The 26,080-nt window shown below is 54.9% G+C and overlaps 2 protein-coding genes across 10 annotated transcripts; one reads left to right on the top strand and one right to left on the bottom strand.

Moving 5' to 3' along the window:
- Window positions 1-1,183: 1,183 nt before the first annotated feature.
- CCDC188 (coiled-coil domain containing 188) lies at window positions 1,184-9,536 on the top strand (the record flags this gene model as incomplete). 3 transcript variants are annotated; one of them, XM_079152606.1, is made up of 11 exons in its annotated part: window positions 1,184-3,361; window positions 3,440-3,561; window positions 6,443-7,300; window positions 7,451-7,558; window positions 7,671-7,775; window positions 7,848-7,904; window positions 7,989-8,048; window positions 8,164-8,228; window positions 8,362-8,419; window positions 8,723-8,772; window positions 8,856-9,536. In XM_079152606.1, exons 3-11 carry the CDS (start codon window positions 6,767-6,769, stop codon window positions 9,040-9,042), a joined length of 1,224 nt encoding a protein of 407 aa, XP_079008732.1. In that variant the 5' UTR covers window positions 1,184-3,361; window positions 3,440-3,561; window positions 6,443-6,766. The 3 variants fall into 3 exon arrangements, with proteins under 3 accessions (XP_079008732.1, XP_079008730.1, XP_079008731.1); XM_079152604.1 differs by having other exon boundaries at window positions 7,671-7,904; XM_079152605.1 differs by lacking the exons at window positions 8,723-8,772; window positions 8,856-9,536 and having other exon boundaries at window positions 7,671-7,904; window positions 8,362-8,620.
- Window positions 9,537-9,678: 142 nt separating this feature from the next.
- ZDHHC8 (zDHHC palmitoyltransferase 8) lies at window positions 9,679-25,572 on the bottom strand. 7 transcript variants are annotated; one of them, XM_079152601.1, is made up of 12 exons: window positions 25,286-25,569; window positions 24,408-24,528; window positions 18,079-18,200; window positions 17,747-17,904; window positions 17,484-17,656; window positions 17,152-17,254; window positions 16,696-16,787; window positions 16,383-16,524; window positions 16,055-16,175; window positions 15,875-15,984; window positions 13,643-14,643; window positions 9,679-10,636 (listed from the first exon to the last, which is right to left on the bottom strand). In XM_079152601.1, the coding sequence occupies exons 3-12, from the start codon at window positions 18,113-18,115 to the stop codon at window positions 10,426-10,428; spliced, it is 2,148 nt and encodes a 715-aa protein (XP_079008727.1). In that variant the 5' UTR covers window positions 18,116-18,200; window positions 24,408-24,528; window positions 25,286-25,569; the 3' UTR covers window positions 9,679-10,425. The 7 variants fall into 7 exon arrangements, with proteins under 7 accessions (XP_079008727.1, XP_079008725.1, XP_079008723.1 ...); XM_079152599.1 differs by lacking the exon at window positions 24,408-24,528 and having other exon boundaries at window positions 16,431-16,524; window positions 25,286-25,571; XM_079152597.1 differs by lacking the exon at window positions 24,408-24,528.
- Between the last annotated feature and the right edge of the window lie 508 nt (window positions 25,573-26,080).

Genomic DNA, 26,080 nt, shown 5'->3' with positions numbered 1-26,080 from the left:
GGAAATATGACCCAGGGAGTCAGAGAGGGAGAAGTTAGGGAAGCCAGGCAGGATGAGGGCTATAGGGGGAGCAACTAGCCTGAGAGGGAGGAAGATTTACCCTGCCTCCCCATCTTGTTGACCACAGAGAGCCCTCTGCCCACCCAGCTGGGTTGGTATCCACAGGTACCCTGGCATCTCAAGTTCGGAATCTGAGAGGCTTTGCTGGTAGAGGAATTGGAGGCAAGACTGGGTACAGGGCCAAGGAGCAGCTCTGCCGTGTGTCTGTCATAGCCTGGTCACCCATACTCAGCAGGGGAACTGCCAAGTGAATTGGGCAGCAGGTGACCAGTTGATTGAATGGTTTGTTAGTTTATAAGCTGGTACATTGGTGGGTTTGGTGATAACAGTGGGTAAGTTCATGTCTCTCACTGGCCAAGGGACCATTTGGTGGTGGGGAAACTGAAGCCTCCCAGACTGAAGACTGAGATTGCTATGAGTGTTGGTAATCTGTGCTCAGCAGGACCAACTTAAATAAAGGACCCAGTAGTGAGACTGTTCAGGAGAGAAAAAAAATAATAATCCCTAAGAGTAGCTGGGACTTACTGCCTGTTGTCCCACTGGAGAGGTTTGAGTACTGTCACTGGAATGGAGGATCTGCTCCTGGGGGATGGAAGGAGGTGAGACCCAAAAAGCAGCCTCTCACCTTGGATGTATGGACAGACTTAGAGTCAAGGGCAACACTCTGGGGTCACCAGAAACCTGGAACACAGGCTGGAAAGGCTGACTTTCTGAAGAGGCAGGTGGCCTCTGGGAAGCACCCTCTTGCGGAGCCAGCTGAGGAACTAGAGTAGGGAAGACCACAGTCAAACACAGTCAGCACCAAGAAAGGGCTAGATGTCCCCACCCAGCAACTGTGCACTCCTCTCTACTCCCTCCTGTTTACCCCCATTTCCCCTCACTCTCTTCATCCCCCTCCATAAGTCAAGGGCTTGCCTAAAACCTTGGGGGTGAGTGCCTGAGACCCTCAGGATCAAATGGCAGAGCATGAGGTCAGTCCACTTCCCAGCCCTGTGCTGTGGGCTGGGGCAAGGGAGGCCTGCAACAGTCCCTCATCAATACAGGAATCTGTGGCTGAAGAAGACAGCCTGTCCAGGGTCAAGGCTACACATAAACAGCTACTCATAAACAGTGCTGGGGTGAGTCTCAGGATGTTTCATTTTCGTTTGAATAGTGGGGAGGATACCTTCAATCTAGCAAGAGAAGTTGCTAGCCCCTCACAGAAACCACAGATCCAAGTGGAGAGGACCCAGCACTGGTCCTGACTTACTAGAATCTTCAGCCTGAATGACTTCCCCTTCTCCCCCAGCTTCCACTTCTCAGGAGGCTGCCCTTCCAAACCTGGGTACTAGGTTCCAGAAATCTGATTTGGTCTGCAGGCTCTTGGCTCCATCTGGTGGTAGATATGGGAACTGAACTTCACTCTGGCCAGCACCTTCAACCTGGAAGAGGGCAGGCCAGTCTTTGGCCACTTGAGATGGGTTCCTCACCCACCAATAGTCTCAACTGAACAAGAGGGTCCTGTTTCCAGGGTAAATAACCCGCTTTTGGGAAGTCACAGTCTGGCACTGTACCCTGAGCTGACAAACAGTCCAGTACCCAGCAGGAGCTGGGCAAAGCAAGGGGGAGAGCAGGGTGAACAGTAACCCCAGTTTTTCACCCCAGTAAGGTAACTTGGCTCTGATCATTAGGTCCTTCAGTCACACTGGCTTCTCAGGCAACACCATCCAGCTGGAAGGGGACCAATAATGGGACCAATAAGGGGGACTATGCCTCTCTGAGTGAGATCTTGGGGAGGGGTATCCTCTGGGCTCAGGGGTGGGTACATTCAACTCACTCACAGTGACCCTGAAGCACAAGGGCCATGGAAGTCCCAGCATACCAACTCTCTAGGCCTTGGAGCCGTCAACATCCTGGACTGACTGTGATGTATTAGGGCTGTGTTGTTCACAAGAGGATTTTCTTTGACATTCTTATAATCTTTTCAATTCTTAAATAAAAAATGTGAGCAGCAGATATCCAGAGAGTCATCTGGGAGGGGAGATAAATGATCTGCCACCACCAACACCTTAGGAGCTTTGTGGCCATGCCAGGGACAGGGCAGCCTTGAGGCATGCCTCCCCTTCCTGAATCTCAGTCTCTGAAATAATAATCCCCAAGAGGACTGCATGGACACATCCTCCACCAAAGGCCCTCTTTTGCTTACACCTCATCCCCAGGACCCAACCTGTTCTGACCTGTAGGCTGGGGAAAGCAACAGAGGCCACCCAGCACTCAATGGCATGTGTCCTCTTGCCAGAATGGAGGTACAGCACTCTCTGCCTTCTGGACCTGGAATGGGGTGTTCACTCCTTAGCCACCCCATCCCTGACCCAGCTTTCAGTGGACTCATTCTCCTGGCTATGAGTCTTGGGGTGCCTGAGAGGCCAAACCATCCTCAAGGTTCCATGAGCCCTGGCCAAGTGTCACTCTGCATGTCTTAGATGCTCAAAACAAAGGGAACTTGCTCCCAAGCACATCCAGACTCTGGGAAGGTGGTGAAAGGGGCAGGGAGTGACCTGAAGTTATACATAAAGGGAGGCAATACCCACAGCAGGGTTGATCCAGAGAAGCTGATAGAGACTGAGGAACATTTCTCCAAGGTCTGCTGATACCCCTGATCCTCCATGTAGGTCAGTTCCAAAGGCTAAGTGGGAGAGGCTCCCCTGATGGGCAGGCTGAAGGAAACCAAATTAAGGAGAACAAAGACGGGGTCCCCCCTCCAGGGGCTGTGGATGGTCCATTCACTCAGGGACTGTTTTCCAGCTTTGGAACTGAGCTCAGAATATTGAATGTCAAAGCCACATTGAGTAGGGAAAGGGTGCACCACCCAGCCCCTGCCCATGCCTCCAGCTTGACTTTAGGCAGAAAGAACTGGGTCTCCATGCCAGTGGTCAGTCCTGCCTTCTTTTCTCTCTCCTCAGCATACCGTGGTCACAAGCCAAGGAGGGGCAAGGGCGACTGGGGAGGCCCCTTCTCACTGCTCCAGGCTCTCCAAGGCCATCTGGGCGTCATGACAACATGGGCATGAAGCAGCTGCCATGGTAACTAGCGTCCAGGGAGGCGTGCTGCCTGGCAACGTGGGCTATGTTTCCCCCCTCCCACAAACAATACGCTCCGGCTGGCCACACTTTCCACACACAAGGCTGGGAATTCCAGCATCTAGACAGTACTCCAACCTGAGGCAGACTCACCCCTTCCTGCATGAATATCCTGGAGCCCCCACTGGATGCAGACACCCTGTGCCCATCCCAATCCAGGACACCTATTTACATGGCACTGGGTATACATTAGCATATCTTGCCCTGTGAGTGAGAAGCCCACCATGGCTGCAGATACAGTGTTCCTCTCTCTCTCTTAGAGTCCCCACACACACACCTCAGGTGGTGTTCTGGATCTCAAGGCCACATTGCATAGACCACAGGAATAGGGTTTGGCTTCCTTCGGTACCAGACTTCCAGACCAGGCACAGCACAAGGAAAGGTAAGGGCGATCAGAGCATGTGGGGCTTCCAGGCTAAAAAGGGAAGTACCCTAGGGTGTTAGGCAGCAGGAGGACATAAGTATGTGTAGGGTACCTAAGGCACTTCCTCAAGGTCACTGGAAGACTGCAGCCCAGCAGGGCACCTACAGTGCAACCTGAGAATCTTACTTAGCAGTTTACCATTGTGGCCACCAACTGTCATTGTCATTATTACAGGAGTCACTGAACATCCTGGACTCCTACTGGGCACCTAGCATCCTGGGGGACACAGCACAGGACAAAGCTCCCACACTGCCCCCCCCCACATGCCATCTGTTCAGGGATTTTGCCTGTGCTGTACTCCCAACTACCACCCACAGCCCATCTCACCTCAAAGGCCCTCCAAGAGCCCTTCCTTTGTCCCCATGTCTGAGCTGAGCACCTCCAGAGACCCACCAAATCCCAGGGGGGAACTAACAGGCAGGTGTCAGGAGAGGGCCTTGGAAGCTTCTACCTTCCTCTTGGGTGCTGAGCAAACAATCACCCAGGAAACTCAAGGGAAGCTCAGGAAGCTACTGATTCAGGTTCCTGGTCCTTCCTATCACATTGGTCCTCAGTCAGAGCCCATTGATACAGGATGCACAGATGTTGTCCCTATCCCTGGAAACACACAGTAGCCTTTTCCACCAGGGGCACATGTATCCACTTGAGTCCAGTATGAGCTACCACAACAGTCTTTGTACACCCTCCTCTGTCAGTGAGACCCTCGGTGGCTTCCCCACGTGGAGAAGAGAATAGGAGAGAGGCCATATGCAGACAAGGGATTTCACCAAATATTTACAGAAGGAAGTAGTGGGTAACAGGGGAATAGCCCGTGTGGAAACCAGGTAAGGGCAGAATCAGGCTGTTTGGGACTGACTTGTACTCTGTTTACTCTTTTAATAATTACACCAGGACAGCAGGTGTCAATAGGAACTACCCAGCCAAACCCCCAAATTCAGTCTCCACTTCAAACCTCAGAGCTGCAGCAGAGAGACATGAGTTGGTGTCAGGAGGCCTTCCTCCCAGGAGCTCAGCTACCCCAGCTTCCTACAGTTAAGGGGAGAGGAAAGTACCTGCTGGCTCTTACCTGCCTTCCTTATAAACAGGGAAAATAAAAGAAAGAAAAGCCAGATGATGGAGGACAGAATCTAATGGGAAGCTCTAAGACCAAACACAAAGTGGGGGTGGGTAGACGGAGAAGAACCAAAAAGGGAAAAGAAAAAAAGTCAGCAAAAGATGCCCCTTCCCCTCAAAATCCAGTGAATTTCTAAAAGACAATAGGATATTCTGAGAAAAGAATAGGAGGATTCCAAGGAACAATAGAGACACCACCACAATTTAAAATATGACTGCTGAAATTCAAAGAACATTTTTAAAAACCATAGATATATGGTCATGCACTGCATACCAGCATTTTGGTCAACAACAGGCCACATTTAGGATGGTGATCTCATAAGAGGATAAGGGAGAGGGCTGGGTTATAGCTCAGTGGTAGGGTGCTTGCCTCACATTTGCAAGGCCCTGGGTTTGATCTCCAGCACTGAAAAAAAATTATAATAGAGCTCTGAAATTTTCCTATCAACTAATAATGTTGTAACCCTCATGATATCATAACACAATGTATACTTCATGTGTTTGTGGTGATACTGGTGTAAACAAACCTACTGCATTGCCAGTTATATAAAAGTCCAATACAATTAATTAGGTATAGTTCAGAATACTGGATAATAAATTACTATGTTATTAGTTTATGCATTTACTATACTACACTTTTTGTTGTTATTTTATAGTGTACTCCTACTTGTAAAAAAAAAAAAAAGTACACTCTGTTGTGCTAGTAGCATCTTATGTTTATTGTGCCTACTGATTACATCATTTTCTCTTGTGCTTGATTCAATCTCATGTTGTTCATTATGGCCCTAGGAGCAAGAGTCTATGTCATACATAGGTACTATATAGCTTTGGGTTAGAAGGTTATACCATCTAGGTTTGTGTAAGTGCACTTTATGATATTCAAACAACCAAATCACCTAATGATAAATTTCTCAGAACACATTCTCACCAATAAGTGATCCATAACTATATAAAGAGAATATTAGAACTCAAGTAAATGCTCTACAAATAACAAAGACAAATTGAAAAAAGTAAAGAACACATAAAGTCAATCCAAAAAGGCCTAACATCTGACTACTGGGAGTTTTTTTTTTTTTTTAAAAAAAGGCAGGAAAAGCAGAAGAGCTTTTATTAACAAAATACTAAGTCTCAAGATGGAACATGCCAGGCTGGGAATGTAGCTCATTGGTAGTGTTTGCCTATCACTATCATGTATGAAACCCTGGGCTCTAGCCCACACACTGCAAAAACTAAATAAAAATATGGAATGTGCCCACCAAGTGCCCAATGTCATGGGCAATAAGACAACCTCAATAAGCATAAAATCCTAGGACCACAGAGATCAGAGAGAGCTCCAGAGTCTCCATAGTAGCACGAGAACCTTACCTTCTGCCCTTGAGTTCCCAGGTGGGGATAGCAGGGGATACCCTTGGATCTTATTATCTCCCCAGCAAGCAAGAAGACAGAGTAAGATGCTTCTAGACCTCTACAGTGTCTCATGATTATCTATTCCCATGTGCCAGACTACTCCAAAACTTAGAAGTGAAAACACTCATGATCTAACCTAGGACTTGGCAGTGTATTTGTTGGTGATTTGGTAAACCCTGGAAGCAGGTTGTTCGGGGCTTTTGGTGGACTTTCTCATCCTCCTTCAGGCATATGAACCTGGCTAGGACATATTGCAGTGGCCTGAACCCTTAGGGGAAGCCACATCAATGACCATTTCTACCAATTTGGTTTCTACCAGGACTCAGGATTCTTCTGAACCAGCTTACAAAGGATGTCACTGAGGAACTTCCATGGAATAAAGGAAGAAAACAAAGAAGAGGAGGGAATGGGTAACAGGAACTCAGGGGCAGAGGACAGTGCTGTGGTGGGAGGGGCCCCCAGGGCCCAGCTCCCTCCCCAGGCCCTACCCATTATGACCTCCCTGGCTGTACCTAGGCCTTTGTGACTGTCATCCAGGCAAACCTGTGAGCCAGAGTGACACCCAAAGTACCCTCAGTAAGAGGGTGGCAGGTCAGCCAGGCCAGAGCCTGGACCTGGGGTCAGGAAGGGGTCACAGGGAGGGATGGAGGGGCCAAAAACTCTGGGACCCTGTGGCCACTCCCACTCCCAGTGTCCCCCAGCCCCAGCCTCGAGCAACCACGGAGGATGCTTGGATCAGCCCTGCCAGGGATTTGTAAGGTGGCCCTGTCTGGTCCCCATTCCCTCCACTCACTCACTGGAGTCTGTGAGGACTTTACCAGCCCTGGGGGCAGGGGGCAGGGAACCCAGGGTGGGGGGTGAGGCAACCAGGGTCTTTTTCTCAAGTGAAGAAGGAGAGATGCAGCGACAGAGAGCAAGAGAGCCAGTGGGGCCAAGACAAGGAGAAATGGAGGCAGGGCTGGGGTGGGGCTGGCCCCCGCACCAAGGGCAAGAGCAAGGGCCATACAGGCAGGGGGGATCCCCCAGTTTAGGGCCCAGACCCTGCCCATGTCCAAACCTTCCTTTGGGAGGAGGGGTCCCAGCCTCACCCAGAATAGCCCCCTCTCAGCTCCAGAGCGGGCCACTGGGGTCTGCAGAACAATCCTTTCTCCAGCTGGAGCAGGAGAACCACAGTCTGGTAAGTTCAAAGCCACCAGCTGGATGGGCTCCAGGTTGATCCCAGCTGCCCAGGCCTTTAACTCACCTCAAAGCCCCTGACCCTGCCTCAGTTTTCCACCTGAAAAGCAGTCATGATAGATGACCCCATCTCTCTGTCTCCTAACTCCAGAAAAGGCAGAACCAGGACCTTCGGGAGCAGCTGGGGGTCCTCCTGGGTCCGGGACAGCAGTTCCTGCCCCTGTGTCCAGAGCACTCGAGCTGCACAGCCTTGGCCTGGGTGAGAACAAGTGCGCAGCCCTGTGACCCTGCACAGCAACATCCCCCCTCAGCTGCCCAAGGCTGCAGACACTGCCCACAGACTTGGGGCTGATCTAGGGGCTCTCCCACAGTCCCCTGAGTCAGCCAGCACCCGGCCCCTGGAGGACAGGACACCTGTTCAGCTGCTACGACGGGAGCTGTGCCAGGGGGAGGAGGCCTTCGTGCGGCAGTCTCAGGTGGGTTTGGCAGGGGGGGGACCTGGGCCCAGGGAGGGGGTTCCCATGCCCATACTGTCTCTCCTCACCCAGAATGAGCTACAACAAATACGACTGTCCTTTGAGAGGAAGAAGATGGCCATCACTGAGGTGCCCACCCAGACCAGGGTGGGAGAAGGTGTGACCCTGGTGGGTCCTGTTCCTTGAGCATAACCCAGACTTTCCTGCCCCTAGGTATGGGATGGCGTGGCTGAGGTACACATGGCCCTGAACAACCAGGCCACTGGGCTCCTGGTAGGTCCCCAGGAGGATGAGGAGGGCAGGGCAGGAGTAGGTGGTGGTGAGAAGCAGGGGAAGGACAGCAGGTAGTCAGGGGTGAAAGACCCGTCTTACCTCTTCTATTCCCCAGAACCTCAAGAAGGACATCCGGGGTGTGCTAGACCAAATGGAGGACATTCAGCTGGAGATTCTGGGGTGACGTAGGGGACCAGGGCCTGACAGAACCAGGTTGGGATGGGGTGGACCAATGTTTGATCCCCCATTCCACAGTAGGGAGGGCACCAGGATGGGGTGAGGGGCACATGGTCCTGACAGTGCGGCCCCCCAGGGAGCGGGCCCAGTGCCACACTCAGGCCAGGAAGGAGCAACGGATGTCATGCACGGAGGTGAGCTCCCCACCCCAGGCCACCCTTCCAGTTTGGAAACCTGGCCCAGGGACACTGCTGGGGGGAGGTAGAGAAATGGGCTCCAGAGAGCAGGCCCCAAGGTGGGATCCTTCTGAGGAGCCAGGTGACCAGTCATCCTGGAAAGTAGTTGCAGGAGGTGGCTCCTGGCGGAGGGATGGGGCAGGGGCACAATGGGGTTGACTACATTGAAATCCGTATCTATTGTGGGTCCTCCAGAGTTGGGGACTCCACCCTCTGCCACAACCCTCAAGGCAGGCTCTGACCCAGCCCCCTCCCCAACAGAAAGGGAGGCCACAGCTGGGATGTTCCGAGGGCCTCAAGGGCCAGCTCTGGTAGGTCACTTTGCAGGCAGAGCCCAGTCCCCCCGGGAACGTCCCTGTGGGCACCCTCTGCCCCTGACCACCACCGCCTGCAGGCTGCTGGCCCTGAGGCTGCTGCTGGGCGCCCTGCTGGCCTGTACCGCTGCCTACGTGTACGTGGTGGACCCTGCACCCTTCGAGGGGCTGGTGCCGCCCCTGCTGAGCCGAGCCGCTGTCTGGAAGCTCCGGGCCCTACTGGGCCCCTTCCTGCGCCTCGAGGTGGATGACTTCCTGCCCTTCTAGGCCGGAGGCCCAGCGGCCCCAGCGAGGAGGAGGCCAGGCGGCCGCCGGTGCTGCCCTGGGTGCCCAGTGGCCCCGTCAGCCCCTGGCCACAGCACTGCTGCACACCGTCCCTGCCAGGAGCTGCGGAGAAGGGTGGAGGCAGGGTCTGTCCTGAGGGCTGGGCCTGTGGCTGGACATATAGTCGTGACATGCTTGGTGTGTGAGCTTGTTTCCATGGAAATGGTGTGGGAGGGGCATTTTGGCACTTCCTAGGCACCCTATCCTGAGGATCCCTGTCAATCTGGGAGGGCGGGGGTCCTTCAGGGCAGGGTCCCTGCCTCAACCTCCAGTATCAGTGTTGACTCCACGCTCCATTTTGCTGCCCTCCACCCCAACAGTGTCACAGGATGGTATCTCCTGAAAGGTATCTGCACCCCCAGGTCAAGCCCTCCCAGGTACCTCAGAGGCCAGGTTTGGATCCCTGAGTCTGCTCACTAACCTCATGGTGTTCACATAACCCACCATTCCCATCCTACCACCCCACGCCCCTCCTCAACCCAGTTCAGCTTCCTGGCACTACCCAAGGCTCAAACAAGGGAACCACATTGGTGGACAGAGCCATGGAGGTAAACACCAAAAATTTTATTGGGGGAATTAAAATGGAGGAGGAAGTATCCTTTAGAACAACAGAGAATAGCTTTGTGGCTTTCTTGTCCCAAAATGGGAGAATAAAGCCAGTGCCCAGGGTGGACCCTGGGACGAGGACCCTGCACACGAGGGCTGGCAGGGACTCCATCCTTCTCTGACTCTGAAGGACAACCAGATCCAGCAGGCTCAGAGACTGCAGGACTGTGAACCATGGATCACTCATCCCTGGATGCAGACAGACCAGGTGGAACCAGAGCAGAGACACTGATGGAAATCTGGTGGGCAGGCAAGGGACCCAGCTGGATGGCTGGGATCCCAAGGCTCACCAGGCTGGCGGCTCTAGGAAGTTAAGGCATCTGTTTATGTGCTGGGGGCAGGGTACGGGGGAGTGCAGTAACTGGCAGGGGAAACCTGAGACCCCCTCCCCAGCCCAACCCACAGAGGCCCAGGCTCCCTAGGAGGAAGTGGCTTAGTCTAAAGTGCTTGGCAGGGCAGGGAGGCTGGGGTGAATGTCATGCTGGTCCCAGCAGCTCCAGGACCACCCTAAGTGGTGCTGGACTCCCTGCAGCAGGTGGGGGACTTCCTGAGGTCACCTGGATGCAGGGTCACAGGCCCTGGCAGGCTTGAGTCAGTCAAGATATAGCTGGTAGAGACAGGACCCACAGTCCATACCCAGTCCCACTCCAGGGTCCACGCAGCCTGGCTTCCTGGGTCTCCAGTTGGGCTGTCCAGGGCCCCAGAGCTGCCTACTTCCCACTAGGGCCCCGAGAGGCTGGGGAAAAGGCTGGAGGCCGCTGAATGTAGGCGGCACATGGTCCCGCGGGGGGGTGCCCCAGCAGCCTGGCTCCAGGGGGCCCGCAGTGGAGGGCGGTCCTCAGGGAGGCCAAGATGGCACAGGTGCAGGCCAGGGGTCCCCCTGGGCTGGCCACGCCGCCCCCATCCACGGCTACAGGTGCCTATTCGCCCCCTGTGGGCCACGGCATCCATGAGAGAGAAGCAGAAAGATGGAGGTCAGCGTAGGGCAAAGCTGTGGGGTCCAAAGCTCAGGGAACCTCCCTCTGGGTCCCTGAACCTCTCAACTGCCCCTACACTGGGCCTGCCCCAGTCCCCTCAGTTCCTGCCCAGGCTGTGTTAGCCCTGAAAAGCTGTGGATTTCTGGCACTCCCCAATCCCATCTCTAGCATATGGCAGACAAAAGCGAGTACCATGAAGTACAGCAACCTTTATACAATTATGAGCCAGCAGGAGAGCCCACTGCACCCCACTCCAACTCCCTCAAGCACTTGGTTCCTGGGGGCTCCTGGGACAGCTGCAGCCCCAGCTTTTCTGGCCAGGAATGATACCTCATGCTTGCCAGTCCTCACCTGACTTGGCTTTATCAGCAGAAATGCACACAAAGAATGTGCTACCCTGAGCCAGTCAGCTACCCTCTCTCCTGAAGTCCTCCCCTTCCCCCTGGGGCCCCTGCACCCACAGCCCTGATCTTGCCCAAGTAAAGGATCAAAATGACTCTTTTTCTTTTTTTAATAAAATTATAGATATATAGATGTAGATATAAAAACATAAAACAGACACAACGCAAGCGGACGCTGCCATGTGCTTACTCTCGGGTCCCTGACACCAGGGGAAGCACTGATCCCCCATTCCCCAATGTGCTTTCCATGTGGGACCGGCCGGGTTAGAGCCGGGGACTTTGTATGATTTGGGGTGGGGATTCTCCAGTTTGGCAGGGAGGGTGCTCCAGGTCTCACTGGGCCCCTGGGGTTGAATGTAGCCCCTGTGCCTGCTCCCATTACTTCCTCTCCCCTCCCCCGGGTCGCCTCCCACAAGAGCATAAAGCAGAAGTTAAGGCTTCAATGAAAGGGACAGCGGCGGCCGAGCACTAACACATCAGACGTGGCACGGCAGCACAGCACACAGACATAGGGACACAAGCCCACTGGCCAGGCAAGACAACGCACAGAGCTGGGACCTCTGCCACAGCTGGCTGGCTGGCTGTCCATCCATCCGTCAAAACCCAGAGTAGGCCAGGGCTGCAAAAGCATTGGCCTTGCCAAGCTACAAGCTGCCAGCTGGGTCAGTGAAAGGCAACATGTTAGGAGCAGCTGGGAGGGCAGGGCCCCAGGCACCCTCTGTTAGGGAAGCAGGTGGACCCATGGGATTGTTGGAGACTAGCCTGGTAGGATGAGGGTGACAGGGTGGTGGTGTTGAACTTGGCCAAGGGAGGAGGCAGTCTGGGTCCCCCTCACTGCCCCAGCAGGGACAGAAACACAAGCCTGCAGCCTGGCAGCAGCTGCTCAAGATCCTGTCTTCCCCATGAGTAGAGGAGTGGATGGACAGGCACAGGGTGCAGGGACAAGCTTGTGGAGGCGTGGCTTTCTCTCCTGCTGATCCACACCAGGCTTGGGCGGCCTCCTTTCTCTGGGGTAGAGAAGTCGGTGGGGATGGGGAGAGCCACCGTGGGGTCCTGGTCCCCATGGCACCACAGCAGACAGGTGGCGGTCAATTCTCAAACCGAGATCTCGTACGTAGTCCCACCCACGCCGGACACCTTCTTAACCAGCGTGTGCCGGGCAGGGCTGGCGGAGGGCCCCGGAGGGCCTGCAGCAGGCCCCAGTCGGGCCAAGCCTGGGGACTGCCCGTTTAGCTTACTTGGGGGGGTCTTCAGCTGAGGGTGGTCCCTGCATTAAAACAAGCACACACACACACACACATACACACACGGTGAACACAGGATGGTGGGGTGACAGGACATATACAGACATGAACTGGAACCCTCTATCCTGGACCCTGGGAAACCCCTTCCCCAAAGAGGGTTGTGCCATTACAGGAAGGACAAACGTCAGAATTGCTATCATCATCCTGGTTGCCTCAACACCTCTCAGGTGGCACTGACCAGAGAATAGGGCAGGCAAGTGGACATCAAACTGTAGTCCTAGGTCCTGCCCATATCATGGTGCTCTTACCTGGGAAAGCCACCACTGGGTTCCCTCCTCATTCCCTCTCAGGAAAATGAGGGACTGCTCTCCTACCACTTGGCTTGGCCAGTGCTGACCATGGTGTTTCTGACCTCACTACTTAAACATTCATAAAGGCAGGAGCCCTTCCTTCCCCCAACTACTGTCCTTGTCCTATCATAGGCACATCCCTGATCCCAAGGAAAGTAAATGGACTCCTAGCCACATGTGGGGTGGGAAGGCCTTGCTCAGGACCAGACCACTCATAACCATGCTCCCAGTTCTTTGTGGCCGAATGGCCTGGATTAAAGTCTCCTCTTGGGGCCTTATCTGGCAATCTGAAACAACTGAGCCTACGCTCAGGGCTCTCAGGACTTGCTTATAGCAGTTCTGTGACCTTCCCAACATGAGAACTTGACCCAAACTAGGCTCAGCTCGCCTACATGGACCTAGCCCTATGAGGCAGAATCCATTACCAACCCACCAGAATCTTGGAGCCAGGGAAGCATCTGTTTCAGACTATGTGCCCAAAGTAGCACATTTCACTATAAGGAGATGTCCCCCAGCCTCAGCCTTCTGGACAAGCATGGAGGCAGGCCCAGGGAGAGTATCAAACAGATCAAGGAAGGTCACAGCCCATGGTACAAAGGAAACCCAAGCAGCCACATGGTACCAGAAAAAGAGTACCAGTTCCAGAAAGAGGTATCAGTGCCCAGTGACCTTCCACATTTTGAGCCTGCACCAGCTCTGGGAGAATGTGACATGTTGAGCTTAGGGTGCAACTCTTCCCTTCCCCCACATATGAAGCATGCCCAGGATATCCTCAGAATTGGGCTGCTCTCACATGGGTGACTAAGGCGCCTTCAAGACAGGATGAGGCCCACCCCCTTGTCCCCCCCCTGTAGATAACCAAAGGGCTCCAGGACAACCCTTGAGTACTGGGCCAAGAGAGGCCTTGCAGGTGGTTGGATGGCTGCCCTGCACTGGGAAGCCCACCCACACCTCTGGGCACCCACCTCTGCACAGCCAGCGAGGGTGGCCGTTCCGGGAGGTCCGTGTGGATGAAGGCGACAGCTTTGGGGCCCACGTAGGAGGGTGAGCAGGGAGTGCCAGGCGGGGAGGGCAAACCCTGACGCACAGGTGACCTGTGTGAGCCGCTGCCAGGCCGGGGCCCAGGGGTGTTGTTGTTGGCCTGGTCGGCCTGCAGGGAGGAGGAGGATGTCCGTGGTGCTCGGCTCACAGAGCTTGACAGTGAGGACAGTGATGTCTGCAAGGCAGGGTTGCGGGCACCACCAAAGCCAGGCCCAGCCACAAGGTCATCTCTGGAGCCATAGCGCAACACAGAGCCGCGAGGACCCTCAGACAGCACACTGGCCTGCTGCAGGCTGTAGGAGCTGGGTGCATCATAGACTCCAGAGTCGCCAAAGAGCGAGTCAGCCTGGGAGCGCAGTAGCCGCTCACGCTCCTCCCTGTCCTTGCGTTCCTGGATGGAGGCCATGATGGTCCTCGACAGGTTGTCATAGCGTACTGGTGAGGGCTCCCGAGGTCGGGGACCCAGCACAGGACTAAAGCTGCGGGGTGGGGGCCGTGGTGGGTCACCTGCTGCCCCAGGGTGTAGGTAGGGTGAGCGGTAGCCAGCTACACCAACAGAGGGGTGTGCTGGGCATGTGTGGCCACTGGGTGAGCCAGGGTTAAGCAGGCTATCATAGGACAGGCTGCCATTTCGGTTGGGTAGCGCATGGGGAGCAAAGAGGCCCCGGTGGGGTGTGGGAGGACCACCCTCAGAATGTAGGGGCTGCAGGGCCACGTGGTCCCCACCCCGCCGGCTGGCAGCCTTGAGGCTCAGGGAACGCAAAGCGCCTGAGAAGGCATCAGTGGCACTAAGTGGCGGGGACGGTGGGTAGACTGAGTGCAGGCCACTGGGCCCATGGTCTGGGAGGTCCAGGCTGGGCTCGGACACAAAGTCCAGGCTGTGGGTGCTGTCATCCCCCAGAGTCAGGGAGTCAGGGCCTGGGACCTATGGAGAAAGAGAGCACTCTCACCCCTACCCAACCACACCCCATCCTGTAGCCCATGTGTAGACTATAATGCTGGTGACATAGGCCATGGCGGCAGATGCTGCCAACATGTGGTACAAAGTGCTCCCTACTTCCTGACCATGCCCACCTTTTCTCATGCCTACCACAGAAGGAAGTTGGGACAGAATGGAGCCAGGACAAGGGCCCCAAAGGTTGCCACCCAAGGGAAAACCATGTAGGGCCTACCACTGCCCACCAGCCCCAGGTGGGGAGAAGGGACTGCATGACAACACCCAGGTTAACACTGACTCTAGGTGGTAAAGAGGTGGGAACTCCACAACTCAAGGTCAGAGTAGTGCCCTCAGAGTCTCCTCATCCAAGGAGACTACCTTCTAAGGGCAGCCATGGCCACAGGAAAGAGGGGTCTCTTTTAGTCTCTGTGGGGCAGATGACTTAGGCTGAAGAGTAGCCCAAGGAACCTCAAATCCTAAAGGTGGTGAGGGTGAAATGTGGCCTGGTATACTTAGCCAACTAGACTGAACCTGATGGGATCCAGGTCAGTCCTGGGAAGGAGGTGATGTATGGAATGTACATAGAGCACCCTCATTCCCAACCAGGGCTGACCATACTCCTAGGGGACAGGAACACTGCATACCTACCAGGACTGGACCCTCATCTAGGTAAGCCCAGACTCATTGCCCCATCCAACAGTCCCTAAGAGGGAGGTAGAACAGGATGTGAATCCTAAGGGAAGAAACTGGTCTAGATGAATGGGGCCCAAACTCCGGCCTACCTCTCAGGTTGGACCTCAAGGAGGGATGACAGGCCTGGGAACACTCAGGGGTCTAGATTATTCTGAAGGCTGTCCAGTGTTGCTTACATCTCCACAGCAGAATATTTAACTCAGGAAAAATAAATGTGCTTTCTCAAACAAATCTCAAATTCTTCTGAAGGTTTCCCTTGGGCCTTAAGAGTGACTAATGGTGAAATTCTAGTCATCCTGGCACACACTGCTCCTGAATGCAGCCTCCCACCTGGACCAAGGGCAATGCCAGCCAAGAGACAGAGATGCCAGGCTTAGGACCACTAGAATCAGCCCTTCCCAGGATACCTCACCCTGTACCCCTCCAACTGACCCCAGTTCAGGGTCCCAACAGGGTAGGATCCGACTGGCATGCACATGGCCCTCTGTGAGTGGGCCTCTCCAGGAGCAAGGCCTGGTCTCCTCACCTGCTCAGTAGGCCCACAGAATGGCGCCTTGGGACCGGTGGGGAAGGTTGGCCGGAATTTGTACATGGCAGGTGTCGGGGGGCTGGTCCTCTGCACTGACAGGGCACTCTCTGGGGAAAAGGACCACTATTAGACTGGGGTCAGTCCATGTCCCTCCCCCAGTTGGCTGTCCAACCTCACCAGCACTGCCAGGCCGTGGGGTCTTCAGGTCACCTCCAAAGGTGCTGGCCTCTATCTTGGGGGGCAGTGGTGGCCCCAGGTCCAGTGGCTTTTCATCCAGCCGGTCCAGACTACCCTTAGACTGGGAGGGGTGGGGTCAGTGGTGTGTTGGACTTGGATAAGGGGTGGGACTTAACTGAGGATTCCTTCCTGGGGCAGTGGGACCTCTACCCAGATTCTCCCAATTCCTCCACCTTCCACCTCTTCTGGGCCCCCATCCAACATGCCTGTTTTCTCCCTTTAAGGGTCTGACTCCCATCCCCTCTTCCTTTCCAGCCCAGGCCCCCACCTTGCTGCGGCCCAGTCCTGCCTTCAGCCCATTGTCATTAAGCTTGACCTTGAGTGGTGCAGCTCGCTCCAGGAGCTCAGGTCGAAGGAAGGGTGGCTTCAAGCTCGCTGAGAGTGGCAACCGGGGTGGTTCCACCATGTACCTGCACCAGGGACAGAGGAATCAGCAGCCAGACAACCTGGCTATGAACACACACCAAAGGCAGGGTCAACCCCACCTGGCAAGTGCAGAAGTGACCAGGCTAAGGGTCCAAGACTGCCCACCCTGCACCCAGCACAAGCCACTTCACTCCCCTGCCCAGACCAGGCCTCACCGGGGTGCCAAGGGGCTGCATAGCACGTGCTCCACGTTCCCATAGCAGCCTCGGGTGAAGGGGTTCACACCCCCACGAAACTTCCCAGTCACCTGTGGATATGGGACCCCTCAGCCAGCCTGGTCACCCAGGGTACAGGCCAGGCTAGGCAGAGGGACAGGCAGAGGCAACTAGGATTCCTTAGGGGCAACTGGGGTTCCTCAGAAGTGGTGCTTATGGAAGGCAGCTTGCTCAGTCAGCTCAGGGGTGCCCCTTACCCAGGTCACCCCAGCCTATCCCTACAGGGAGCTGTAGAATTTCCAGGCCATTAGCTGCTGATGACTGCAGTGTCCACAGGCATGGGGCATGCAGGGGGACAGGTCAGGCACAGCCTTGTACCTGAGACCCCTCCCACCACAGTTGCACAAGACACCTCACACAAGGGTTCCCAAGGCCCAGCCCTGTTGGGGTCTGCACCTGCTCATTAGTGGTGCGCCCCCGAGTAACCAGCACCACGTGGAAACCAGTGAGGCCGATGACAGGAATGAAGAAGAGGCCAGCCACACACATGACAGCCATGCTGACCAGTTAAGGTCAATGGCTGCAGGCAAGGACAGGGTGGACCCCATCACAGTGGCACAGAGTAGGTGCCTGTGTCCAAATACCCTCCTCTGCCCACTTAAGAATAACAACTCACCCACTGGGTCCCCCAGGCAGCTGAGCAACCCCTCTGAGCCTCAATTTCCCCTGTGACACACATCCCTGGTCTACACTGCCTTTGGGATGGGGCACACAGGGATCAAGGATACGTGATGGTGGTGTGGGCAGCTCCCAACCCCTCGGCATGGTTCAGCACGTAGACCAGGCCAAAGGCCACGACGCCCACCATGTGTGCACTGAGTGACAGCAGGAACAGGAAGAAGTAGCGGTAGTTCCGGCGCCCAATGCAATTGTTGACCCAGGGGCAGTGGTGGTCAAAGTCCTAGGTAGAGGCAGTGCATCAGGGCAAATAGTGGGGTAAGGATCAGGTGCAGGGTCTGGTTGGGGAAGCATGGAGCAATGGGATAGTCACCTCGACACAGTTGTCACAGACACTGCAGTGTGAGCAGCGTGGTGGGCGGTAGAAGTGGCATGTGGCACACCATTTCATGCGAACCTGGATGCCCCGCACGTCCACATTCTTGTACAGTGGGGCCCGGAAGTCGTCTTCTTTGTCCTCGTCCTCGTCCGCTGCAGATCAGGAGATGGACAGAATGGCAAGGGAACAGGAAAGTGACTTCCCTATCAGGAAAGCCCCTCCAATCTCTACACAGCCTATCTACTGGGAACCACCAAGTCCCTCAAGTTAACCCCTCATACTTCAGTGAAAATGAGCAGATGAACTGCTCCAGCACAAAGCCCTACCTCGAGGGAAGACGCCAGGATCCATAAAGGTGGCCATGCTGAAATTGGCCAGGACAAAGAGGAAGATGATGCCATTGTAGACAGGAACAGCTGGGGATACAGCTCTTGTCAACCACGGGCACCTGCAATGGAGAGGCAGGCAGATAGCTAGGTATGGGGGTACAGTATAAGGCAAAGGGCAGATCCATAAGACATGGAAAGGTGTGTGGGTTGGACCCATCAGGCCACCAGCTGCAGACCTGCTGGGAGACCCCTGCCCATCGACCCCTTGCTCCTTGGCTCAACTATCAGAAGCTGTGCACCCTGTGCACAGTGTATAGTCCTCCCACCATGCCAGTTCTGACCTGGCAACACCCCAGGGTAGCTGTCTGGAACATAACTCACAATTGAGGGAAATGAGGCTCAGAGAGTCCCATTTGACTGGGGTTACATCATTTAAGAGGGGTGGCCCAGAGCCAAGCCACATACATCCTTCTACTCCAGGCACAACTTTTCTGGGCTCCCCTTCCCTGAGGGTCACAGACAGGAAGTGAACACCAAGACAGAAAATAAGACATCACACATGGCCAGTGACCTGCCTGGGTAGCTCTAGTCATGTCAGGCCTCACCTAGACCTGTCCCCAGCCTGGCAGGGCCCCCTCACAAGGAAGACTCTGGGGTATGGAAAACACCAAACCTCAGCCATACATTGAGGGACAGTCTCCCTGCTCTTCCCTGAGGAGCATGGCAACCCACCCCTCACCACTGGCAGCCCCTTCTCAGTCACCTTGCTCTCCAGAGGGCAATGCAGAACACTTCAAGATGCTGGAAAAACACAAGGCCCCTACACCTTGCCACCTCTCACCACCCTGCAGCACTTGGCTCCAAGGCTTTCCCCTTTTCCAGGAAGCCTTCCAGGACATTTGGTTCCACAGTCTCCCTGAAAGGGTCTTGAATATCTCCCTATAGAGCACCTGCCCCAGCCTTCATGGAGCCTTCCCTCCAAGGATACTCACTGGTCCTCAATTTCCCTAACCCTGACCCTGCAGCAAGTCTCCGAGTATGACCTCTCAGGTCCTAAAAATCACCTGGACCCTCATGTTGTCTTTCTTGTTGGTTCCCCTGCACCCAGCTGTTGTGACACATGGTAGGGCACAAAGGGGGTTCACTCTCCCCTCCCCACCCTGCACTTGAGCCCCTCCTGGAGTCAGGGACCAGTAGGGATTCCCCCACAGTAGCCCTACCTAACTATGGGGACGGAGCGATGGTGGCTGCCAGCAAGACAAACAGGGCCCACAGCCCTGCCCACCACCCAAGCTCACATTAGCCACACTAGTGCACCCACGCCTGCCTTGGCCAGGTGCCAGCCCTGCCGCCCCAGCAACCACCTCCATGGCAGCAGAACTATTTTTAGTGGAAAGCAAGAGGCTATTTAAAGATTCTGCTTCCCACGGCAGCGTCCTCCGTGGGGCCAAGAGCTATGAGTTACCCCTTCCCTTTATCCAGAGCCCAGCATAGACACAGTGTGTAGATAGTCTGCAGCTGCAAGGGTCTCTCTGCCAACATGATCTCCCTCTCACCACCACCCTGGTGACCTGGGGTGTGGACTCCATATACATCTTTCTTTCATATTCCCCATCCTTGCCTGGTCACATGTCTGTGACCACCGAACTAATGCCGTTCAGCAAGGCAAGAGTGGGGCCCTGAGACATGGCCAGCCTGGCATGATGGGAGGCACACACCTCGATGCCAAAAAAAGGAGATACACTGAAAGAACCAGTTCAGCCTGGGAGAGGTAAGGCACCTTAGACCTCAACCCCTTGGGTGGCACAAGCAAGATCCTGACAGCACTTTCTGGGAAGGGCTAACTATATAATCATTGTGAAATGAAAATGTTGATGCCTTATTAAAAAGTTATTAAGAATCACAAAACAATGCTAGGCATGGTGGTACACGCCTGTAATTCCAAAGACTTGAGAGGCTGAGGCAGGAGAATTGAAAGTTTGAGATCAGCTTGGGCAACTTAGTGAGAACCTGCCTCAAAATAAAAATAAAAAGGGCTAGGGATACGGCTCAGTGGTAGAATACCCCTAGGTTCAATCCCTAGTACCAGAAAAAAAAAAAAAAAAATTTAAGACAGTGACAGTAGGTCATTAATTAAGCCCTTGTGAAACACATAGAGTTGGCCTGCTCTGGGAAAGGAAGGGACCAAAGAGTCAAGGAGCTGGCTGAAGATGAGGTGGATGGATGAACAGACATGGAGGAGAGGCAGCAGGCAGGAACCCAGGACAGAAGGGCACATGAAGAGGCTAGTCACGAGCTCTGTCCTTGTATTCATGGCTTCCCATTCTGTATGGTACATCCCCATTCTCCCAACTGTGAGAAGGGGGAAAGTTGATGTCCTCACATTTTATAGACAAGGAGCTGAGGATCAGAGTCCTTGAGGCCAGTGTACTAGGTTTTCAACCTGTCCCCTGGCCCAAACTAAGACTGGTCTTAGGAGTGCCCTCACCCCTGGGGCAGCAGGGCCTGAACCCCTACACTGTCCAGAGCCTGGCCTATACCACTGTGACATCCTTGAACCTCAATTTCTTCCCATAAAGTCAAGTGGGCTGGACAGCTGCCCTGAGTAAGATTCCCTGGGGGAAGGGGTGTGGGCAGCAGCTGTGCAATGATAGAGCCACATTTGGAAATTTATGCTCCTTTAGAGCAGTGCTTGCACTGAGGTGCTGGGTAAAATCTGTCCAGTGTGGGTACTACCTGCCCAAATGTTTGGGAGGGCCAGTAGGGGGCCTTAGTGGGTGTCAGACAGGTCTGAAACAGGTTCTCTGTGACCTAAGTCACCATTCTCCTATCATCTCCACCCCGTTGGCCTGACTCGGGCCAGGACCAGGCAGTTGTCCTCCCTGTCACCCTCTAGGTGTTGTTGCAGGGACCCAAGAACCTAGACCCCCACTTAAGGGGAACAGACCCACTAGCCAACCCATCAGGGCCCAGAACTCAGGAAACAAGCATGCTAAGTAGTGAAGGAGACAAAGAGCATGTACAGGCACACACACACACACACACATGTGGACACACATGCATGTCACACACAAACATGCTCCAAAGTACACATGCACAGGAACGTATGTGTAAACATGCACAAGCACAAATATATAGGCCCATAAACACAACCACTCCTGTACACAGAAAGTATACATGCATGAACATACACAAATATATCCACGTGCAAGATACACATATATGCAAGAACATACATATACACAGGCACACACACTTGTGAGCAGGTGAATGAATGCACACATGCCACATGGGCATAGCCTCACATTCATTCAGAGACCTAAGCATAGGCACATATGAACACATACGTGCAAAGACACACCCCTACTTCCACTACGCCCAGCCTTGTCCAACCTCAGCTCCATATCTCCTAGTTGTGAGCCTTAGGCAAATCTCTCTGCCTCTCTGGGCTTCCCATTGTTCCCCTGTAGACAGGGAAAATGTGAGTATACACACGGACCCTCAAGGACATGTGAAATATGTGAAGACACAGGAAGATATACAAAAACATGCAAGGATACACAAGGACACAGGAGTATACAAAGGACATGTGAGGTCTCCTTGGCAGCAGTGCTCAGTCCATGTGTGTGCCAGTACTAGGCCTGAGGAGGATTCTATGCCTGCACAGATATGCCCTACTCATGCACACCAGGCTGGCCCTTCTTTGTCTGGTTCCAGGGACCCCAGCTGGAGCCACCACCTTCCCCTGCAGGCCATACCTCAAGACCTGAGTTTGCAGGAGGGTCAGAAAGAGAAAGGCAGGTTATAGGCCTCTGAGCCATTGGTACAGCATCTAGCCTTCCATGAATCCTGCCCACCACTTCCCTATGACTCCCACTCCTGGTTGACTTAATCCATGCTGTAGGCCAAATGGGGGACTGGGAGGGGGCCTAATTCTGAGGTTCCAAGCACTCCTCCAGTTCCAGCTCTACCTCCTGAGCAGCAGGAGACATGAGCCAGGACACAAGCCATCACAGTGTGCCTCACCAGGGTTGAATTCCTAAGTCCTGCCTAGGCCAGCAGAGAGTTGCCCAGTAAGGTAGGCAGGGAGCTTTAGGGGCAGAATGTCTGACACACCTAAACGTGGAATGGAAAATTTTAACTCAGACATTTTCATGTATCAGGTTCTTCATTAACAGTTTGCATTTGAGAGTGGTACTGGTCCATGGGGATGCCCAGGACTCCACTCTGCCCTGGTCATTCCAAGCAAGACCTCTAGACCATGAAGCATCTATACCTACCTGTTTGATTCCTATAGGCACCTGGACAGAAGGGGAAACAGGTTCAGGAGGTCAGGGATGGCCCTGGTCACATGCATCATGTCTTGGCAGGGAAGTTCACACTGAGTTTCCACCCTCAGGTTCTCCCCAAAAAGGCACAATCTGCACTGCCTTCTACCTAACCCCCAACCCCACCCTATGGCTGACTGGGTCCCAGGCCTAGACCATCTGCTGTCTTAGACTAAGCCTCCAACATGGAGGACTTGGTCCCATCTGAGGGTCAGTCACATCAACCCAGATGCCTCAAACAGAGATAAGACCACCCAACTCTGGGATTGGCAGCCTGCTGAGAAGCCCCAGCCCCAGTCCTCTAGCAGGCATAGGGTCCCTGTCATTCTGCAAAGTGACTCTGGGGGGAGGCGGAACAGAGTCAGAGCTGAGGACTGCCCTGGAAGCTTTTGGACCCCTCCCAGAACCTGACCCATCCTAGTGTTGCACTACAGTGAGAAGTCCTTCTAGAGCCCAGAAGACACAAACCCCATCAAGAAGGCTCTAAGAACCTGCTTTACAGCATATACACCATCCTCAAAAAAGGTCACCCCCACATTGGGCATACTTTCCATACCTCAGCCTTTCCTGGAGAGATGTCTGAATGTCCTACTGGCTCCACACCCCTTGGTGAGCTGGCTGAGGGAAGGGATCCCTGGTCCTCCAGGTCTCAGACTCCTAATCTTGCATGATACCAGGAACAAGCCCACTTGGTATGGAAATAGAATCTACCCTAAAGGGCACAACTCACATTACTGGAGTCCATTCACCATCTGGTAAAGTTCAAGGAGCAAAAAGAAAACAGAAACCCTAGATAGATCCTGAGAGGAGGGTAGGAAGCCATTCTCTGACTGAAGCCAAAGTAGCCCCAGGCATGAGGAAGCCACAGGGCATGAGAAAGTCACAGAGGAGCCACTGAAGCCTGTTCCAAGGACACCCACTCAGCATGGCCACCAGATCTGCCTAGTACTCCACCTAACCAGAACTAGCATGGCATGGCCTACATTACTGAGACCCCTTCTCAAAATCTGAGCCACCTAGAGCGTTCCCAGCAGAGCTAGGGTGGGGCAGGTTAAAGTCCCAATTTAGCTAAGGAAATATGGCCTCCAGGTTGCCAAGGGACAGGTGAAACCACTAAGCCTCACTAGATGGTTGCTACAAATGGGACCCAAGAACACCACTGAGTCTCCATCCTGTCACAGGGACACATATTACACCTTCTCCCAGGTACAGGGCCAGCAGGGTTCAGAATGGGTCACACACAAATTGGAGTGCTACCTCCAAAGGGAACCCCATACCTCAAAAGCACCACTGCCCATGACCCCAGAACTCCAACTTTGTGAACAGAAGAAGGAAGTACTGGCACCCTGCAGCAGCCTCAGCACCCAAGTCCTGGGGCTGGGTCAAATTCACAGGAAAGGGCACCTCTGAAATCACAGGTGAGTGACTCACAAGCACTCCTACAGCATGGCCTGGGTGCTATAAAGGTGATGCTCTCTGAGGATAAAGAGATGGGTAATCTCCATGATGCACATCTTCTTTAAAACTTTTTTCCTCTATATTTCATAAGCTCTCCATAGAGAACCTGTCTTAGTTTTAAAGTTATAAGAAAAGACACTGGATTGCACTTGGGTAATAAGACCTGAGATAGACATACCATCCCAGTGCCTAAGAGTCCAGGACCAAGTTTGAGACCCACCCTTCCAGAAGCCCCAGGGAATAGATCCCCAATGTCAACGACCACCCACCCTCTCTGCCCCATAGTCGGCAGCATCAGAATGACAAGAACACACCGACTCTCCAGAACCAGAAATAAGCCCATCCACACAGGCCTTTTTTAAACACATTCTTGGCAGTCTGCAGCCCCAGCCTCCAGGTAGGAACTCTCCCGCCTCCACAGGCACCCAATTCAGACTTGCCATGAACATGGGCTGCCACCCCAGCTCTTACAAAGGTGAAAGGGCACTAAGCTGACTCCTGCCCATCCCAGCCTCACTCACATTCAAGAGGCTGACCCACCTGGGAACAAGCAGCCATCACTCTGCCCACCTGGGCTCGGACTTGTGGACAGGGATGAGTGGTCCATGATCCTTAAAATGAAGCCTGGGGCCTGCAATCCCTCCTCATGCCTGAAGAATCCCTGGGGTGACCCCAAGACAACAGAGGGAGGTCAGCAGATCACTCCAGGCTGTAAGCCAGCCTGTCTTAGATGAAGAAGCTGAAGCTGAAGCCAACTGGTGCCCTGTGGGCAAGGGCATTCTGTCCCTATAACCGGAGGCTTAGCCTCAAAGGTCTTAGTGTCCCCTATGGGAAGCCCACAGAAGAGCTATTTAAACATCTGTCTAGGAGTGCAGCCCAGCCTGGCCCCTCAAATTCAAGGTCTTCCAGAGAAGGCCAACAGAGGGCAGAGGAACCGACCAGGTCAGGGTCACCAGCAACTGTGGGGTAAACATGTGGCAACCAGACCAGGCCACACCTACGCGGGAATAACTTGGCTCTGGCCTGGGGTGGCATCCTGGAGGGGACCCAAGAAGCACCCACGGCTGCTTGCGGGAAGGGTTAGTGGTTCTGGATAGCCCGTATCCCCTCCTGAGCCTTGTGGGAGGGAAGGGCTGCAGCCACACCCAGGGCCTGCCTGGCACAACTCTGAGATGACCGGTCCGTACCACTGTCTTCACACAGCTCACCTGTTCCAGAACGCGCGCGCATTCCGGGATGCGGTCGTTCATACCAGGATGGGGGCTCGCCTTGCTTACAGCCCGCGCCCCGCCCAGCCAGCCGATTCGAGTCCCCTGCCCGGCCCGGCCCACCCAGTAGCTGCCCCCGGTATTCCCAAGAGTCTATGTCCGGCCTGCCTCTCCCTGTCACCCGGGCTCCCGGACGCAACGCCAACTCACGTGAACACGAAGAAGAGGGTGCTGGAGCCGACCAAAAGCGCGGCGGCCGTGGCCACCGGGATGTACTTGGCGGGTTTGAGGCGCGTCCCGGGGCTGCGGGGCATCCTGGGCGCCGCGCCGCCGCATCCCTCCCCGGGGCCGGGCGGGCGGGGCCGGCCGGGGTCGGGCCGGGGTCGGGCAGGCGGGCTGGACGCGGCGCAGGACCCGCGGCGGCGGCGGCGGCGGAGGAGGAGGAAATCCCACCCAACAGGCGGCGGCGGCGGCGGCGCGCTGATGTCAGCGCGCCCCTTAAGGTGGACCCGGCTGCCGGGGGCTGGCGGGACTGGCGGGGCTGGCGGGGCTGGCGGGGCTGGCGGGGCTGGCGGGGCGGGGGGGGGGGGGGCGGAGGCGGGGCGCGGACGTCCTTACGGCCCCGCCCGCTGCCCTACGCAAGCGGCCTCAGACCTTCCAGACCCTCGGAGGGGTGGTGTCACTCCTTGCCTCGGATGTCCCAGCCAGGGGCTGAGACTGCGCAACCAGTTGGACCCTTCAGGCTTTGCGCGACGAGTGGCAAAGCCACGGTGAAAGCCAGGGACGCTGATCCTAGCCCGCAATCCCCTCCTGAGCCTGTTTGCATAGATCTTTCCTAAACAATTCCTTCCCCTAAACACCATCGGGTGCATCCCGGCGCCGACTGATGGCCACAGGTCCACGCTGTTCCTGGGCAGGGCCAGCCCCCTAATCTGGAGCCATCTGGCAGTCACGAGGGTGGGGTGGATTTTGTGATACTGCAAAGGCATCATGGTTGTGTCATTC

The sequence above is a fragment of the Sciurus vulgaris genome (genome assembly GCF_902686455.1).
Source record: "Sciurus vulgaris genome assembly, chromosome: 8".
NCBI lineage: Eukaryota > Metazoa > Chordata > Mammalia > Rodentia > Sciuridae > Sciurus > Sciurus vulgaris.
The sequence above is the reverse complement of the archived record's forward strand: the minus strand, read 5'-3'. Positions and strand labels throughout refer to the sequence as shown.